This window comes from Prionailurus bengalensis, chromosome D4 (assembly GCF_016509475.1).
Source record: "Prionailurus bengalensis isolate Pbe53 chromosome D4, Fcat_Pben_1.1_paternal_pri, whole genome shotgun sequence".
Classification (NCBI taxonomy): Eukaryota; Metazoa; Chordata; class Mammalia; order Carnivora; family Felidae; genus Prionailurus; species Prionailurus bengalensis.
The window spans coordinates 57,457,753-57,474,323 of record NC_057359.1 but is presented as its reverse complement, the minus strand read 5'-3'; the positions used below and the strand labels follow the sequence as shown (position 1 = coordinate 57,474,323).

Below are 16,571 nucleotides of genomic sequence, written 5' to 3'. Positions count from 1 at the left end.
TGTTCTGGACCTCAGTTTCCCAGGCTGTCCCTCTGGCAGAGGCTTAGGGATGCCATCTGCTTCACTGAACCCATCTGTCTGAGACTTGCTCACATCTTCCTCTTTTGTAACTGGAAGTCACAGGGTAAATCACTAAGCTGTGCAGTCACCGAAGGAACACAGAGCCTAAGAGTGTGAAGGGACAGAGGGGAGAGTGTCAAGGGAAGCTTGGGGCCAGTGGAAGAAGGGGGAGAAGGGTGGGAGCAGAGGTGCTCTGGGCCATGGCTGAGGCCATCACCTATGCAGACCTGCGGTTTGTGAAGGCTCCCCTGAAGAAGAGCGTCTCCAGCCGGTCAGGACAGGGTAAGGGTGGAAGAAGCATCTCCTTGATTTTGCAACTTTATGCTCCCTCATGACTCTACCCCACCTCCACCTTTTCTCTCCTCTCCTGCCCCAGAGGCTGATGAGGATGAGGAACTCACCTACGAGAATGTACAAGTGCCCTCAGTCTCAGTCTCAGGCGGGCCCTTGAGCTTGGCGTCTTCTGGAGTAGGGGACAAAGCAGGTACGGAAAGCTCAGAGCCTGTCTGTTTGGCGGGGGGGGAGGGGGGGGTAGGGGGGTGAGGAGAGCTGTGTCTCGAGCTGCAAGTCCACAGTATTCTTGGAGGGGGGGGGAACAACACCCTTGGAAAAGGAGGGGGTGCTTAGGAAAGAGAAGACTGAACACTGGATAAATGGGAGCCAGGGAAAAATAAAGCTCCCCGGGGGTAAGGTGGAGACAAGGGATCCGGGGAGGGGTCAGGGCAGCCCTGTGGGGAGAGGAGTTCGAATAGGAAGTGGGGAGTCACGGGACAGAGAAGAGAGGGCAGGGGAGGGGGATGGACGCGCTTCCAGGAAGAGGATTTGGGGCAGGCCGATGGGGGGGTGGGGGTGGAGAAGGCTGCGGAAAACATAAGGGGAGACCCAGGAGGGAGAGGAGGGGATCCCCGGGGAGAGGTTATAGTAAGACCCAGGAGAGACACAAGAATCCTGGGGGAGAGGCAGAACTCCAGAGAATGCTAAGCGTGTCCCAGAGTACTCTAGCGTGTCGCTGAAGGCTTCTCGGCGCGGTGGAGAAGGAGAGGGTGGAAAGAAAGGAATTTCCCGGGGCTTCCCATCTTCAGACTGGAGTAGCCACCGGTCCGCAGGGCTCCAGGCGGAGCAGCCAACTGCGTCCTGGAGCTCCGTGGCGTCACCAGCTGCCGGGAGGATTCTCACTGGTGAGTACGGAGCCCTCCCCACCTGCGCGCCCCGCCCCCCCTCGCCGCAGGGCTGGCGCTCTGGCACGCGGCGGGGCCTCCCGCTGGGCAGCCGCCCCCACATCACCCACCCGGCGCTGCCGCCCCGGGAGGTGTTAGCGAAGTGAAGTGCTGGCGGGGTCCCAGCTGGGCTGGTGCCTTGCCCGGCGGTGTGCGGGTCTGGTACCAAGAGTTTGCCGGAACAGCCCTCCGGACTGCGCGGGCAGCCCCGAGACCCCCTTTCCCGTCCTTTTCACCCCCAATATCCACATATATCTTTCCACAGGTTGACCTAGATCCTCCCGTCTCCCCCCGTTACGATGGTCCCCACTCCTATATCCCCGTCCTCTGTCTCCGTCTGAGATTTAGTTCCCATCTTACCAGGTAGCGCCCCTCAATCCTTACCAGCAGCAATCCCAGCCCTTATTCTGGAACATCTTCCCTCGCTACCTGCGGAAACCCACTACCCGACAAAACCCACCATGCCTGCACCACGTCCTCTGAGGGATGCCCTTTCCCATGAATACCACCCACCCAGCCAGCCCCTCAGGCTATAGACTTTCGTGGGGGTCTCTGCCCTTCATCCCACTGTCTCCCTAAGGCCGCGCAGCCTGCACGCTGTACCTCTTTCTTGGCCTGCTCCTCGCCTGCCTGCTGTTAGGGGTGGCCGCCATCTGCCTGGGAGTGCGCTGTGAGTATGGCCGTCTCCCCTTTCCCACTTACCCCAAGCAATTTTCTCCCCTACTGTCTCCAGCGGCTGCCCTTCTCTGGGCAGGGCCCCCAGTCACCACCACCTCCTTAGCTTTTGGTCTGGTTTCCAGCCAGGTCTGTTTTAGAGTGCCGTGTCTTCCCAAATTGTCCTTACCTGATCCAGTACCTCCTTAAGCTTTAGGCAGTCAGATCCTATATTTCAGCCTGTTATGCAAAAATTTGCAAGAGCAGACAAAAGACTGATGCTGAAGTCTCAGGGCACCAGAGCATGGCTGAGGAAGATGTCCTCCAAATCTCATTATGGCTGAACAGATCTGCAGGTATCTCAGCAGCTCCAGCAGATGAACAGTGTTCTGGAAGCCACTAACAGCAGCCTGAGGCAGCAGCTCCACCTAAAGATAACCCAGCTGGGGAAGAGGGAAGAGGATCTGCAGGGGTCCAAGAGGGAACTAGCCCTGAGTCAGGAAGCACTACAGGAGGAACAGAGGGTTCACCAGGCTACCCAAGAGCAGTTACAGGCCTGCCAGTCTGACAGGGAGAAGACCAAGGAGGCCTTGCAAAGTGAGGAGGTGCAGAGGAGGACCTTGGAGCAGAGGCTAAGCCGGATGAAGGATACAATGAAGCCCTTGTTCACATGCCCCTTATCAGGTATCTGCTCTGGGAGAGGAAAGATGGGAGGGTGTGCGTGAGGGACAGATTGAAATGAGGACACACTCGTGGCAGGGGCAGGATCTATCTATCAGGGGCCATATTAAGTTGTTGAGGAAAGGGGTCGTAAATCAGAGTGGTGGCTGACACAAGCTGTGCAGCCTTGGCTAACAGAGAGGAGGATCAAGTTGCATACTGGATTTAGGGCGACTCACCCAGCTCTAAGGCAGATCCTCCAGGAGAGGAGGGTGGCAGCCAGCAATGCAGATCTCACTGTCCAAAGCACCAAACTCAGGTCTCATGTGGTTTGATATCAGAGTCAAAGATCTGGGAACCCCCTGAATTTGGATGTGAAACTGGTTGTTTGCACATTTTTCTAAAGAGAGGGTCTATAGCTTTATTTCTCACTACATATGAGATTCCTCAAAGGTTAAGAATTAGTGATTGATGAGGGGCGGTGGGGCAAAGTAGTTGAAGCTTTCAAGTGTGGGTGGCACTCATAATGAGGTGGGGGTGGGTAATGTGGGGTAGGGAACTGGGGTGGAGCATTCATCTATTTTGAAGGCAGGAGCCCAGGCAGTGTGTGGGATTGAGGGAGGGGGCCACATAAAAGGAGAGAGGCGGTGCAAAAAGCAGGCTGAGATTAGAGGTGCCAGGGCCAAGGCAACTGGAATGTTCATGGACTGGTGACCTATGGTCCAGGTTAGGCTCTGTCTAGTTTAGGGGGCATCTGGATAACTCCCCCAAGGCTTAAGATAGTAAGATTATGTGCAGACACACCCAGTCCTCATTTCTTTAGCCTTCTTATTCTCTGTGACTCTCAGTTCCGTGCAGTGCTGTCACCCGTTCCCTCAGCTACACCCTAGGTCCCAGCATCCTAAACTGCTCTTCCACTAAAAGGCTGGTTTCCGATCTCAACTCCAAGATCTGTTTTTTGTTTGTTGTTTGTTTGTTTTAAGGTTTATTTATTTATTTTGAGAGAGAGAGAGTTCGAGCAGGGGAGGGGCAGAGAGAGAGAGAGAGAGGGAGACAGAGAATCTCAAGCAGGCTCTGCACTGTCAGCACAGAGCCGGATGTGGGACTCAATCTCACGAATTCTGAGATCATGAGCTGAGCTGAAGTCAATAGACTCTAAACTGACTGAGCCACCCAGGTGTCTCTTTATGTATGTATGTATGCATGTATTACTGATGTAATCGCTACCCCCTATGCGTGGCTTGCATTCACGACCCTGAGAGCAAAAGTTGCATGCTCTTCCAACTGAGCCCGCTAGGCCCAGGCTCTCCTTCAGACCTCCACTCTGACCACACCCACCTCCTCCAAGCTTTCCCTACACATCTTTAACCCCATTGAGGCCTCTAACCCACTATCTCTCCTGTTTCCTTTGCATCAGCTGGCACTTCTCTATCCATCACTTGAACCACTCGCTCCTTTGTTCCTTTACACCTTCTGGTGCACCAGAGTTGATCACCTGATGAACTCAAGTGCCCACCTGGCGCATGCCTGCACCCACGTGTGCCATATTGTGCGGTCATTCTGCTTGGTGCCACCAGAACTCTAGTCTCCATCCCAGCCGGTCCCTCAATGCTGCCTGGCAGCTGTGCAGTGGTGGCTTGCCCTCCACGATAGCTCCTTACCCCACCACCTTCTCTGTCACTTTCAGCAGAAAGTGCCCGAGGGTCAAGTGCCCGACTCCGGCGGAGGAACTCCCTCCATTTTCCACCCCTGCATCTATACTTTCGTTCACATTTTTGCCCACCCCCATCTTCTGCAACGATAACTGTGGCAGCTTGCTGCACTGTTTTTCCTAAACATCCCTCCACACCTCCCTCCCCCATCCACGTTTCATGTTGCAGCCGGGGTGATCCTTTAAAAACAAAAATCTGATCATGCCATTCCAGTTAATTAATTACATCAAAAGTTATGCAATAAATACTATATGTCCAGTGCTGTGACCAAGCACTTGGGATACAGCCAGTGAACAAAACTCCTCTATGTAAAACCCCGTGTTGACTTATTCTTCCTTGTAATATAAAAGTCCTTCACCTGGCTACCAAGGTCTCTGCCTACTTTTCAGCATGACCCTTATCCTCTCAGCCTCTTCCATGGTGGCCACACTGACTTTTTATTCCTTTTAGTTGCCATGGGACAGAAATGCAAGAGAGTAGCTAGGTGGGGACATGAGAAAATGTAGACAGAAGAGAGGGAGCGAGTGGGGAAAGAGTGATCTTTGAGTGATGGAGGTAGGACTCATGGAACAAAGCTGTTGAAGAAAGAGGGATGTTTATTTCTTATGATCAGGAACAGAGGAGCAGGGAAGAGACAAATTTTGGGGTGGAAGAGAAGGAAATGGAGAGAGTTCACATCAAGTGTCTGACAATTTCAGCAGAACAGGAACGAAGGTTATTACTTGTGGAAGAGTGGGGAGGAAAGGGGAGGTGGCTAGCAGCTTGAGGGGTATGGGAAAGTTTTGAATATGCAGTGAGGAATGCTTAAGGACCTATTGAGATGAATTAGAGCCTACTGAACACTTATGGGGGGCCCAGGTGAGGTTAGCCAAGGTGTAGGGGGGAGACTGCAATCATTCAGAAATCGGTGGTAGTAACATGAGCCCTATGAAAATAAAGCTCCCAGCCTGTTAAGGAGTGATGTTGTTGAATACCAAAGGCTTTTCCTAAATGTGTGTAGGAATGGAATTACTAGGGGAGGCCGAAGAAAGAAAGATCGCAAAGATCAAGTGTTAGAAGTTAGTAAAGGTGCCGAGATTAGACTGAGGGGGACACTGTGAGCAACCAGGTCGCAGAGTCCTCACTTTCATCCCAAATGGGGAGATCTCCCTCTTGGGTTTGGGCTGTGCTGTCACATTCTTTCTGGTTTTTAGATACCTGCTGTCCCTCAGGATGGATACTGAGTGAGAAGAGTTGCTTTTACATCTCACTTACTGCAAGAACTTGGGATGAGAGCCAAAACCACTGTAAATCTCTGTCCTCTGACCTGGCCACCTTCAATGACATTTATTACTCAGTAAGCATACCCTCATTCACAGACCGTAGTGGGTAGAGGGATCTATGCCGTCAGTTAGGAATGGCAGTGCACATGTGGCACGCGTCCTTTTTCCGTGCAGCTTCTCAGCACAGTGCTTGAGGTGGCCCCTACCAACTGACTGGAGGTGGCATGAGAGTTGAAGCTTATGAACCATCTTTACTTTAACCTGTTTCTCATCTCAGCTTTCTGCTCAGCTCTCAGTGCTGCTTAGTAGCTTCTTTGAATTTCAGGCAGAGAGGTCCCAAACTGGTGGGCTGGATTGAAGGGACTGGCTCCTTGTGAACAGAGCAGCTCATGGAATGACTCCCCTTCAAAGGCTGGCAGAAATTCTTACCCAGCTGGGAGGTGAACTGAAGGGTGAGCCTCCATCTGCATGGTGGCTTGAAGGCTGCAGGGATAGGTCACTGATGAGCTGATGTCATGCACCAGTCAGACACAGTCCTCTTGGTCAAAGCTCATAGGGCTCCCTGTAGTGTTCATTTTCTTCCACTGGCCCATTCCCTCCCCTACCTCCCCTTGCGCCCCCCCCCCCCCCCCCCCACATATTGGAATATTTCTCATCATTTTCCACATACCTCTCATCTCTCTGAATCTCCCCTCAGGGTAATTATCTCAACAATGCGAGGAAGATGTTGACAGAAGTTAATCCTCCTGGTTCATTTTGGGCTATCTCCAACTATATTAAGATGTGGCAGCAGGCTGATAGTAAAAAATCCTCTGGGTAAGTCTGTTAGGATTCCTGGGCATGTCCAACTCCATAATTCCTTCATAAAGACATGGTATTGAGATTCCTCTCCAGTTTCTGCTCCCAAAACTCTTTCATAAGTCAATATTGTAATTGCCTATTTGTGCATTTTCTTTACTTAATAACTTCTTAGGACAGTCTTATTCTCTGTCCCCTCCCCAGTACCTAGCAGTCCCTGGCACTTTTTTTTTTTTTTCAAGTTACTAGGTGGGGACCTTTTTTTTTTTTTTTTTTAAGTTTATTTATTTGTGAAAGAGAGAGAGAGAGAGAGAGAGAGAACCCCAAGTAGATTCTGCACTGTCAGCACAGAGCTAGATGTGGGGCTTTGAACCCACAAACCATGAGACCATAACCTGGGCTGAAGTTGGATCTTAACCGAGTGAGCCACCCAGGCGCCCTTAAGTTACTGGGTTGGGACCTATGTCGTCTTTCTCTCAGAGGAAGAAGGTGAGGCTTTAGCTAGGGCTTCACAGCTGATGAACCCTGGCATCTAACTTCCCATCCCTTGACAAGGCTACCAAAACTGAGGTGGCACTTTCTCCATCAGGACCACTTGGCACTAGAGTTGCCCCAGGAAGTAAGGGAGCAGTGGGATAACTTTGAAGATCAACTCCAGGGACCCTGAAACAGGGTAGTCATCATCCATGTTCCCTAACTGGGGTTTCCATCTTTAACATCTTGGGTGATTTTTCCCTCCCCTGGTCCTAAAGCCTCTTCGGGTTGGAAAAGACATCTGTCCTTGAACCATGCCCAGACGTGGCCTTAGGCAGGCAGGGCAAGCTAGGACTTCATTGTATTTAATGCAGGGCAAGGGGAGAGAAGGGAGTGGTGGTGGTGTGAAATGGGGTGGGGGGGGGGGTGGGAGGGGCAGAATTTTATCCCAGTTCTACTTCACCAATCTTTAGGTATTATGGTCGAAGCTCAAGATGTTACAAGGTACAAACCAGTTGGCCAAAGTGGCAGCAGGAGGACTGCACTTCTCATCTTCCCTGCATCTGTGAGATGGCAGCTTTCGGGAATCCAGATAAGGACTACTCTTTGCCCTGAGTTGGGTAAGCCCGAGGGATGGGACTGAGGGATGGGACTGAGGCATGAGAGTTGGGGAGGGAGGAGGGAGAGGATCTCAGAGCAGGGGCTCAGAAGTCAGGGGAAAAACTTATTCCTGAGAGTGACAGTCACCTCCACAGACTTCAGGGCCTTGGTCTGCTTATGTAAGGGGGGGTTGGGCAGGGAAGGCCTGGAACTGGAGGGAGGCTTCTTGGCTGTCTGAGAAGATGGGATGAGCTGGATGAGCATTCTTAATAACAGTGAATATGGAGCTCACTGATGCTTCACTCTTACAGGTACACGTGCCAACAAGAGCCTGTGCCCCTCACCTGTAACTGCAGCCTGCAGGCCCTAAGATCATCTCCCTCCAGTGTTCTTTCACTCTTCTGTGGGCAGTGCCCAGGCAAGGGCTGATCCATGCCCAACACTTCTAGCCAGCCTGCCGCCTGCTTGAAATCCTGTCCCAGAAACTGGACTGTTCCTGGGAAAGTGGGTGAAGAAGTCTCTAGAAGAGATTTTGGCCTCCCCAAGAACTTCCCATAGTGGAATTGGGGGCGGGGTGGAGGAGGGCGCATGGGCTGAGTGGATAGTGGCAGCCCGGAGCCAGCCAGGCAGTTTTATTGAAATATTTTTAAATAATTTGCACGTGTTAGTCTCATGTGTCAGCAATGCTTTGTCTGGTTCAGTGATTGCCCACGGGAGAGCAAGCCCAGGGGCTAGATAGGAAATGTTCTGTCCCTTGAGTCCATGCTGAGGTTCCCCTACACGGGGAGAAGAGCCGGTCAGCCCATCTGGGGCTGACACTGTCCAATATGTGTGCTCTGTCCTCACAGGGCATCCTGAAGGCCAAGGTTGGAGGCCAGAGACCACAGGCTCTACTGCTAAGAGCGTGCCCCAGGCAGCTGCAGGCTGGGTGTGGGAGGCTTGGCATGGTGCCCTCGGTGGCAGAGGAGACTGCCCGCCTCACAGTTCAGGTTGCGGTAGCGGGCAACAGCTGGTGTGGGGCGGGGGCACATGGACAGGAAGCCAAAGCTGAACGGGCCAAGACAGCAGCCAGGGCAGGGCAGCCCCTCATCAGACTCCCGGGGAGCTGAGGGGGGCGGCGAGGGTTCTGTCCGCTCCAGGGCTGCTGCCCGGGGCAGGCTATGCTGGGCCCGGTTCCAGGGCTCCCCAGCCCAGCCTTGTGGGGAGTTCACCACCACAGCTGGGGGGTTGTTGTTAAGGGTAGGTCCTGATCTAGGGGACCAGGGCTGGGAGGCTGAGGAACAAGTGCTGATGAAGTTGTCTGTGGCCACGGCCAGGGGCAGCTGGGGAGCTGGTCCTGGGGGTTCTGGCTCAGGGCTACTGCCCTCACACTCCATTCTTTCTTCAGCCGAGGGGCCCACAGTGGGGGGGCCAGGACCTGGCAGTGCTGTCTCCATACGTCGGGGAAGTTCAGGGGATGATGGTAGTGAGCGGCAGCGACGGGCAGGTGTCCCAGGCTGGACCAGGGTCTCTGGAGTGGTCACCAAGGGCAGTTGGGTGGAGGGCAGTGGTGATGGTGGTACAAGGGGCAGGGGGGTGACTGGCTTGCTGGGTGTGTCCAACAGCTTGATCTTGCCTCCCCTGAGGTCTTCCCGGAGTGAAAAGGGGTTGACTCGAGTCAGATTGTCCCCCCAGTTGGGGGGTGATTCCGGTGATGGGGGCAGGAAGAGGTCTGACCGGCTTCGGGAAAGCCGGGGGTCTGGCCTAGGAAGTGTGGCAGACGGACCCCCTCTTGAAACAGACCCTGTAGACAGAGAAGTGTGTGGTTACTGTTCTTAGCATTGATCATAGTTCCTTGAGGCCTCATTATTCACCAGGAGGCTGGTGGGACTAGAGCTTACAAAAGGGAATTCCACTGGGTACTTTGGAAAGGGGGAGATGTCACCTCTAGCCCTCCTTTACCTCTTCTTTCCTCCTTCTCCTTCCTTGGCTCTAGAATTTGAAAATATCTTTTTTTGAGATGTCCTTTCACCACCACCCACCCACAGCCTTCTCAGCTAATAAATACACTTAGTCTTCCCCAGACAATTCCCTCAGTCCTAGGGAAGAGACACAAAAGGACTTATGTTGGGTCAAGGTCATGCTCACTTACTCTGATTGTGTGTCAGGGGAGCCCTGGTGAGGGGGGATGGCTCAGGCAGCTGCTCAAGGATCCATTCCAGGTGCTGGGTGATTTCGGTGAAGGGAGCACGAGTGCTGGGTTCCATCTGATGGGGAGAGAAAGGGGCAGCTTCATTCATTGCTCCAAAAGAGGGTCCCTAAGTTTTCCTCTCACCACCTGGGACAGGAAAGCCTTGCCAGCTGATGGATGTGGGTGGTAGGCAAGGAAAGGGAGTGAGGATCTTACACTGCAGCAGTGGATGGCCAGGAGCAGGAAGGGCAGTGGGCAGTCATCCCCTACCAGGGTCTGGAAAGCAGGCACATCCAGGCCGAAGTCCTGCGGGTACAGAGAAGAGGGGCCTTCAAGTCAGCCTTCCTTGGGTTCTCCTTCTGCCCCCCAGTCAGGACCTCAACCTCCAGAGAACCAGTCTAGAGCTCCTCCTTTTCAAACCTGGAGACATCATTCACCTCAGTACGGGGTAGGTAATCTGGGTCAGCAGGTACTCGTGCAATGAGCTCACAGAGGACAATCCCAAAGGCAAAGACATCAGCCTGGGGGGGAGGAGAGAATGTCAGTGGAAGACACTGACAGTTTTCATGTCAGAATTTTGTCAGAATATGTCAGAATTTGGGGGGAAGTCTTGATAGTTTCATGTGTTGGAGGGGTGCCTATGAAGGGGAAGGGAGATCTTGGGGGTCTCCTAAATATTCAGTAGGGCTGTTAAGGAAATTGGGATGGGACCTTATAAAAGTATCTCGAAGGTCTCTGGAAGGCCTTGGGTATCTGAAGGATTGATGTCTTACCTTCTCATCATACAGCTCACCCCGCAACACCTCTGGAGCCATCCAGTATGGGGAACCTACCACAGCCAATGGCTCCTTTCTTGCCCCTTCCCTGCAGGGGTAGGGGCAGAGTGGTCAGAAACAGCTCACTCAGATAACCCCCCTAAACAAAAGGGGATGAGGTCAGCCCCCTCCCCACTCCAAGGGAAATGTCTCTGGAGGCTTCATTTAGATAGGGGCCTCCTAGAAAGTTTAGGGAGCACAGGGGCATTCACCTCACCTATACACAGGAATCTTTTCAGCCAGCCCGAAGTCACCCACAACAGCCGTGAAGCCTTGGTCTTCCCGTCGGATCAGACAGTTCTGGCACACACATAGCATCCCCATACACCCATCACCTTCTGTTCTCTTATCTCCCAATATACACCCCAAAGCCCTGTCACTCCAGAAGAACCCCAACCCTCTCTGATCTACCAGTTCTCTAATGCACCACAATCTTGCAATTTCATCTATCACTGCATAGGCTGGTACCCAGCCCCTTAGAGCTCCCCTTCACCCCAGTCCCCCGTTCTCCAATGCTTTGCTACCCCAACATCCTAATATGTCTACTATCCACATTCCAACATCCATGGGTCAGTTACAGTGTAATAGTTTCAAATCCCCTTTCATGCCTCCATCCACCTGGCCAGCCTACCTTGGATGTTAGGTCTCGGTGGAATACACCTTTGGCATGCAGGTACCGCAGGCCGCGGGCAATGTCCAGAGCCAGGTGGAGCCTGACAGGCCAGGACAGGGGTTCCGGAGAGCTGAGCAGCTGTTCAAGGGTTCCCCCATTCATATACTGGGGCATAATGGGAGCAGAAGGGGAATGAATGTCAAGGTTTCTGCCTGTACTGTACGTCTCCTACTTATAAGCCAGGGGACACTTAGGAGGATCGCAAAGGTCAGAAGGGTGAGTCTGTGCGCTAGGATCTCCTGCTCATATTCTAGAGCTGTCCTGTCCAAGACCTGTGCAACTATTTAAATTTAAATTAAGTTTAAATAAAATTAAACATTCAGCTCTCCAGTCACACTAGTCATATTCCTACTGCTACCTACCCACATGTACCTACAGAACATTTTCATCATTACAAAAAGTTCTATTGGACAACATTGTTATAGAGCACATAGGGAATGTGACCAACTGAGGCCTTTTATTTGTGGTTAGCCCAAAGGGAAGTTCAGGAAGCCTCCCATGGGAGGAGGTCCTGCTGCCTCTCATTATTCCTCTGTAGATGCATCGGGCGCTGACTCTCTCTCCCCATGGTGATGGTGGGGGGTCCCCTCCTTCCTGGCCCATCCTCACCTCTGTAAGAGCGTGCAGCTGCCCCTGGTGCACACAGACCCCCATGAACCTGGAAGAGGATGGGGAAGATAGGAGGGTAGGCTGTAAGAACCCAGGCCCCTCTACAGTTCCCACTTTTCCCGCGGGATCTTTCCTCTTCTCCCAGCAAGCTTCTCAGCAAGCGGCTGAGGCCGCTCACCTTAGGATGTTCGGGTGTCGGAGCCGGTTCATCAGCTGCACCTCCCGTAGCGTGTTTCCCCGGTTACTGGGGAGTCTGTTCATTTTCAGCACCATGACTTGCCCTGACTGTCGGTGCCGAACCTGGGGGCGGCATGGGCCGGCGAGTCCCGTGCAGATTCGCCAGGTCGCGAGTGTCGTCCGGGTCTGGGGCCCCTAGTTCCAGCCTCCCGTCTAAGGCTCGGTCCCGCCCCTCTGCCCTCTCTGCTGATCCTACCTTGTAGACCTCAGAGAAGAAGCCGGCCCCGATCTTCTCGGCGCAGTGGAAATCGTCCACGCGCGCCAGGCTGGACACAGCGCTGCGGAGAGCCCGGTAGGAGGAGGGGCGGCCCCGGCCCGGGCCTCCACCCGTGCCCCCCGGCCCCGGGGGCCCCTCCCCCGGCGCCTCACCGGGCCCTGGCCCAGGGCCCCGCAGTGGGGGCCGTTCCCCGGCCATGGCCGGGCCCCCAGCCCCGGCCTGCCTCACATGGCAGGGTCCCCGGGGCCCGGGCAGGCCGCGCTTGCCATGGGCGCGCGCCCAGCCCGATTCGGGACGTAGGGGCTCCCGCTCCCGCTCGGGAGAATGGAAGATCAGCGGAAGATCCTGGGCCCGCCCCCGCCGCGCCGGCTTGCAGGGCCCGGGTAAACGCCGCTCCGCTTCTTTCGGCGCAGGGCCTGGGCCTGGGCCTGGGCCGGGCGGTGGCAGTGGCTCTCCCGGGCGCCGGCGGGCAAGCGGGCGGACTCCCCGCAGGCGGAGGCGGGCTGGCTGGCGGGCGGGCGGCGGCTGCTCCGCTTCGCCGCTGGGGCTCAGGCTCCGCGGCCTGCCAGGGGCGGGGCTGAGCCGGGCCTCCGCTTAACTCCTTCCAGCCCGGCCCACCGGCAGCGGCCACGCCCCCTCAGGTACGCAACCCCTAACCCGTGGCAGCGACACCCTGGGCGAGAGGGTCTGGGACGTCGGGGCCAAATAAGTTCAGGCCCGAGCTAAATAACTGAAGGGAATTATGGGCTGATTGTGCGTCCGCGCAGCTCAAATACCTTTTAGCTGCCCTGGGTGTCCTTTCTCTCCTCCCACCCTCAGTCCACTGTCTACAGAGAGCCGAGCTCAGGAAGCCGCCGGATTCCTGGGTTCCGTGGGCCAGCAGGGCAGAAAAGTAGACACTTCAGGTCTAGCCACAATCGGAGGTAGCCCAGCAACCTGCCTACCTTTCCCGCCCGCGCTCTGTTCCAGCCTGCCCATTTCCCAGGTCTCGACCCTTACACCCCTGGATTCCCTGACACTTTCTCCCTTCTCGGGCGGTTGTATCGTGAGCCTGTGGCCAGCCCGTCCCTGATGTGGCCCACACCTCCTTACTCCATCCCGCCTCCCTCGAATAAAGTTCAGAGGAAGAGAGGAGTATCCGTCCAGTGACTACCCAGCCTCAACCTCCTACTCTTTCCTCCAAATGACCCTATCTCTCGGCAGAGAAGCCTCCACCTGCCCGGAAGCCCCTCCTTCCGCGAGATCCCACCCCTCGGCAAAACCCCGTCCCTCCAGGAGCCCTTTCCTTCGGAGACCCCTCACTTCCTCAGTGAGACGCCCCCTTCAGAGGGACGTTTCCCCAGTATGATACTGCCACCATCAGTGTGTATCAGAACCCCTCAGTGAGATACCCCTCCTCTGTGTGTTCCTTCCACACAATGAGACCCCACCTCTCAGAGTGACTACACCGGTCATTGTGACCCCCTCCTCTCAACGTGACTCCTCCCCTCAATGTGGCCCAGCCCTTATCAGTGTGACCCCTCTCTGGAGGTTCTGCCCTCCACCTTGTAGGAATCCGGTCTGCCCCCTCAGGCTGGAGGAGGAGCTGCAGTCTGCCTCTTTTAAGTCGGCGCTGAGCCCTGAATGCGCACGCACTGTGCACTCACCGAACCCAACGCTTCCGGTTCTCTGCTGGCTCCTCCCCCCGGGGGTCGGAGAAATAGCCAATTAACGCCAGGGATGAGTGACGACGCTCCATCCGGAGGACGCCTCCCAGGCGAGCGTTTGCGGGCAGCTGTGAGCAGCTTGCCACCTAGCGGCGGAATGGAGGGTGGCGGGAATGAAGCCTGCAGGTCTCGGGAGCGAGAGGGCTTGAAGAAGGCAGAGTTCTTTAAAAAAATTCTCAAGTATTGCATTTCTGTTTCTGTGGTAAGATGAAAAGGAAATTAAGGCAAGCACATTCTGCGTCCGTGTGCGTGCTCGCCTTCTAACAGAGTCCTGTCCGGTGTTTATGAGAGTTGGAACCAAGTTCTATTTAATTGTCCAGGGCTAATGAGAAGAGAAAAAACTGTCTTAGATTATAAACGTTGCCTTAGGGTGGAGAGAAGACCGGATGCTGTCCCGGTGCAGCGTACAGCGGAAGATTTCGCACAGGTTTGGAGACAGAATGGAAGAGATTCACAGCCCTTCCAGAGCTAGTGAAGATAGGCCAGTCTTGAGAACAACCTATGCCTGGGCCTTGTGCATCATGTAATTCTTCCAGAGGCAATTTGATCTCAGCGAAACAAACTCATCACGTTAATGTTCATTTAACACCCACAACTATTTAATTTGTAAATGTGCTTCCTATAGTTGTATGAGATCTGTAAACACTAGGAATTTATGCATTTTGTTAAAATATTATTATAATAGATAATGTAATTGACATATATCTGACCTTTTATCCAAGTTTGAGAGTTACCGTTGTTGGCGGTAGTAATTCCAAGCAGAGGAGCCAGGATCCTGTTTTAGAAAGATCACTGTGGTGGTTGTATGGAGGCAGGGAGACTGATTAGAAAGGAAGTTCTGCTAATGTTCAGTCAGGAGAGGATGAGAGACTGAACTAGGATAGGGATAATAGGGAAGAAGAGGAAACATTCAACCAGTCTGGGAAAACTTGATGATTGATTTAGTATCCGAAGTCAGTCAGGTCAGTGGAGAGAAAGCATCAGCCAGGATCATTTTTAAGTTTGTAGTTTAGATGACTGGTGATATCAACTGAGATAAAGAATCCAGGAGGAAAGGTTGGGTGGGGGAAGTTGGATGTTTGCCTCAAGTAAAGGTGTGATGATAAAGGAAACCATGAATGTGGATGCCATCATCCAAGTAGAGTGTATAGAGGGAGAAGGCTGACAAGAATCCTGGGAATCACCAACATTAAAAGGGTGTGTGGATGAAAAGAATTCCGTGAAGGAGACTATGAAGAATCAAGCTGAAAGATAGGAAGAGAATCTAGAGAGGCTGGTGCCATGGAATCCAAGGAATGGGGAATTTAGGGAAAGTGAAATAATGAACAGCATTAAGTAGTACAGAGGGGTCTGCTAAGATAAGTTTTAAGTATTCCTTAATTTAAGCTATTAGAAGATCCTTTTGTGGTTGTTTTTCAAACTTTTATGATGGAAAAATGTCAAATATGAAAAGAAAGAACAAACAATAAAACAATGAATGTTTATTTACCTTGGGTAAGACCATTTTGTTGGAGAACCTTGTGCAAAATCACTTGTCTATGCCTCATTTGTTCTGTTGCCATAAGTGATCTGACCGAGGTGAAAGTACCTGCTTTCATGTACCTACTATGCTAATGATTCTCCAATGATAATTCATGGCCAATCTTGTTTCATCTAACTCTATACCCTTGCTCTCTCCTTCCACTTAATTATTTGGTGTATATTTTTGATATAGCATTTCATCAATAAATATTTCAGTATGTTACCTTTGAAAGACGAGGATTCTTCTTTAAACCAAACCACAGTACCATGTCACACCCCAAAAAGCCCGATAATTCCTTAATATCAAATATCTATTTGCTCATATTTCCCCCATTATCTTATAAATGTTTAGTTTAAGAAATTGTTTGGGGCACCTGGGTGGCTCAGTTGGTTGAGCATCCGACTTCAGCTCAGGTCATGATCTTGCAGTTCATGAGTTCAAGCCCAGGGTCAGAGCCTGACAGCTCAGAGCCTGAAGCCTGCTTCAGATTCTGTGTCTCCCTCTCTCTCTCTCTGCCCCTCCCCTGCTCGTGCTCTATGTCTCTCTTTCTCGCTCTCAAAAATAAATAAACATTAAAAAAAAAAAAAGAAATTGTTTGAACCAAAATCCAAATAAGGTCAATACATCACAGTTGATGTATCTCTTAAATCTTTTTAAATCTTTAAGTTCATCCTCTTTTATCCCTTACTGTTTTTGTCTTTTTAAAGTTTCTTTCTTTCTTTCTTTCTTTCTTTCTTTCTTTCTTTCTTTCTTTCTTTCTTTCTTTCTTTCTTAAAGTAATCTCTGTATCCAACATGGGTCTTGAACTTACAACCTTGAGATCAAGAGTTGTGTGCTCCACTGACTAAGCCAGCCAGGAGCCCCGGTTTGTTTGTTTGTTTTAATGTTTATGTATTTATTTTGAGAGACACACATATCATGAGCAGGGGAGGGGCAGAGAGAGAGGGAGAGAGAGAGAATCCCAAGCAGGCTCCTTGCTGTAGGTGTGGAGCCTGTGGGGCTCAATCTGGGGACCACAAGATCATGACCTGACCTGAAATCAAGAGTCAGATGCTTAACCCCCTGAGCTACCCAGGTGCCCGTTTTCTAAAGAAACCATGTCATTTGTTCTGTAGCGTTTCTCAAAGTCTGAATTTTTCTGAGCTGCTTCTGGTAAATTTATCATGTTTCTCAGTCCCCTGTATT

The 16,571-nt window shown here is 52.5% G+C and overlaps 2 protein-coding genes across 2 annotated transcripts; one reads left to right on the top strand and one right to left on the bottom strand.

The window, feature by feature from the left end:
* CD72 (CD72 molecule) lies at positions 1 to 8,091 on the top strand. Its single transcript, XM_043567377.1, has 9 exons — positions 1 to 342; positions 437 to 544; positions 1,143 to 1,238; positions 1,858 to 1,947; positions 2,280 to 2,615; positions 5,497 to 5,639; positions 6,263 to 6,381; positions 7,311 to 7,457; positions 7,749 to 8,091. The coding sequence occupies exons 1-8, from the start codon at positions 261 to 263 to the stop codon at positions 7,450 to 7,452; spliced, it is 1,116 nt and encodes a 371-aa protein (XP_043423312.1). The 5' UTR covers positions 1 to 260; the 3' UTR covers positions 7,453 to 7,457; positions 7,749 to 8,091.
* On the bottom strand, positions 8,040 to 13,370 carry TESK1 (testis associated actin remodelling kinase 1). The gene is made up of 10 exons (XM_043567376.1): positions 12,138 to 13,370; positions 11,883 to 12,004; positions 11,705 to 11,753; positions 11,054 to 11,200; positions 10,640 to 10,722; positions 10,381 to 10,471; positions 10,045 to 10,128; positions 9,824 to 9,913; positions 9,569 to 9,683; positions 8,040 to 9,220 (listed from the first exon to the last, which is right to left on the bottom strand). The coding sequence occupies exons 1-10, from the start codon at positions 12,354 to 12,356 to the stop codon at positions 8,334 to 8,336; spliced, it is 1,887 nt and encodes a 628-aa protein (XP_043423311.1). The 5' UTR covers positions 12,357 to 13,370; the 3' UTR covers positions 8,040 to 8,333.
* Between the last annotated feature and the right edge of the window lie 3,201 nt (positions 13,371 to 16,571).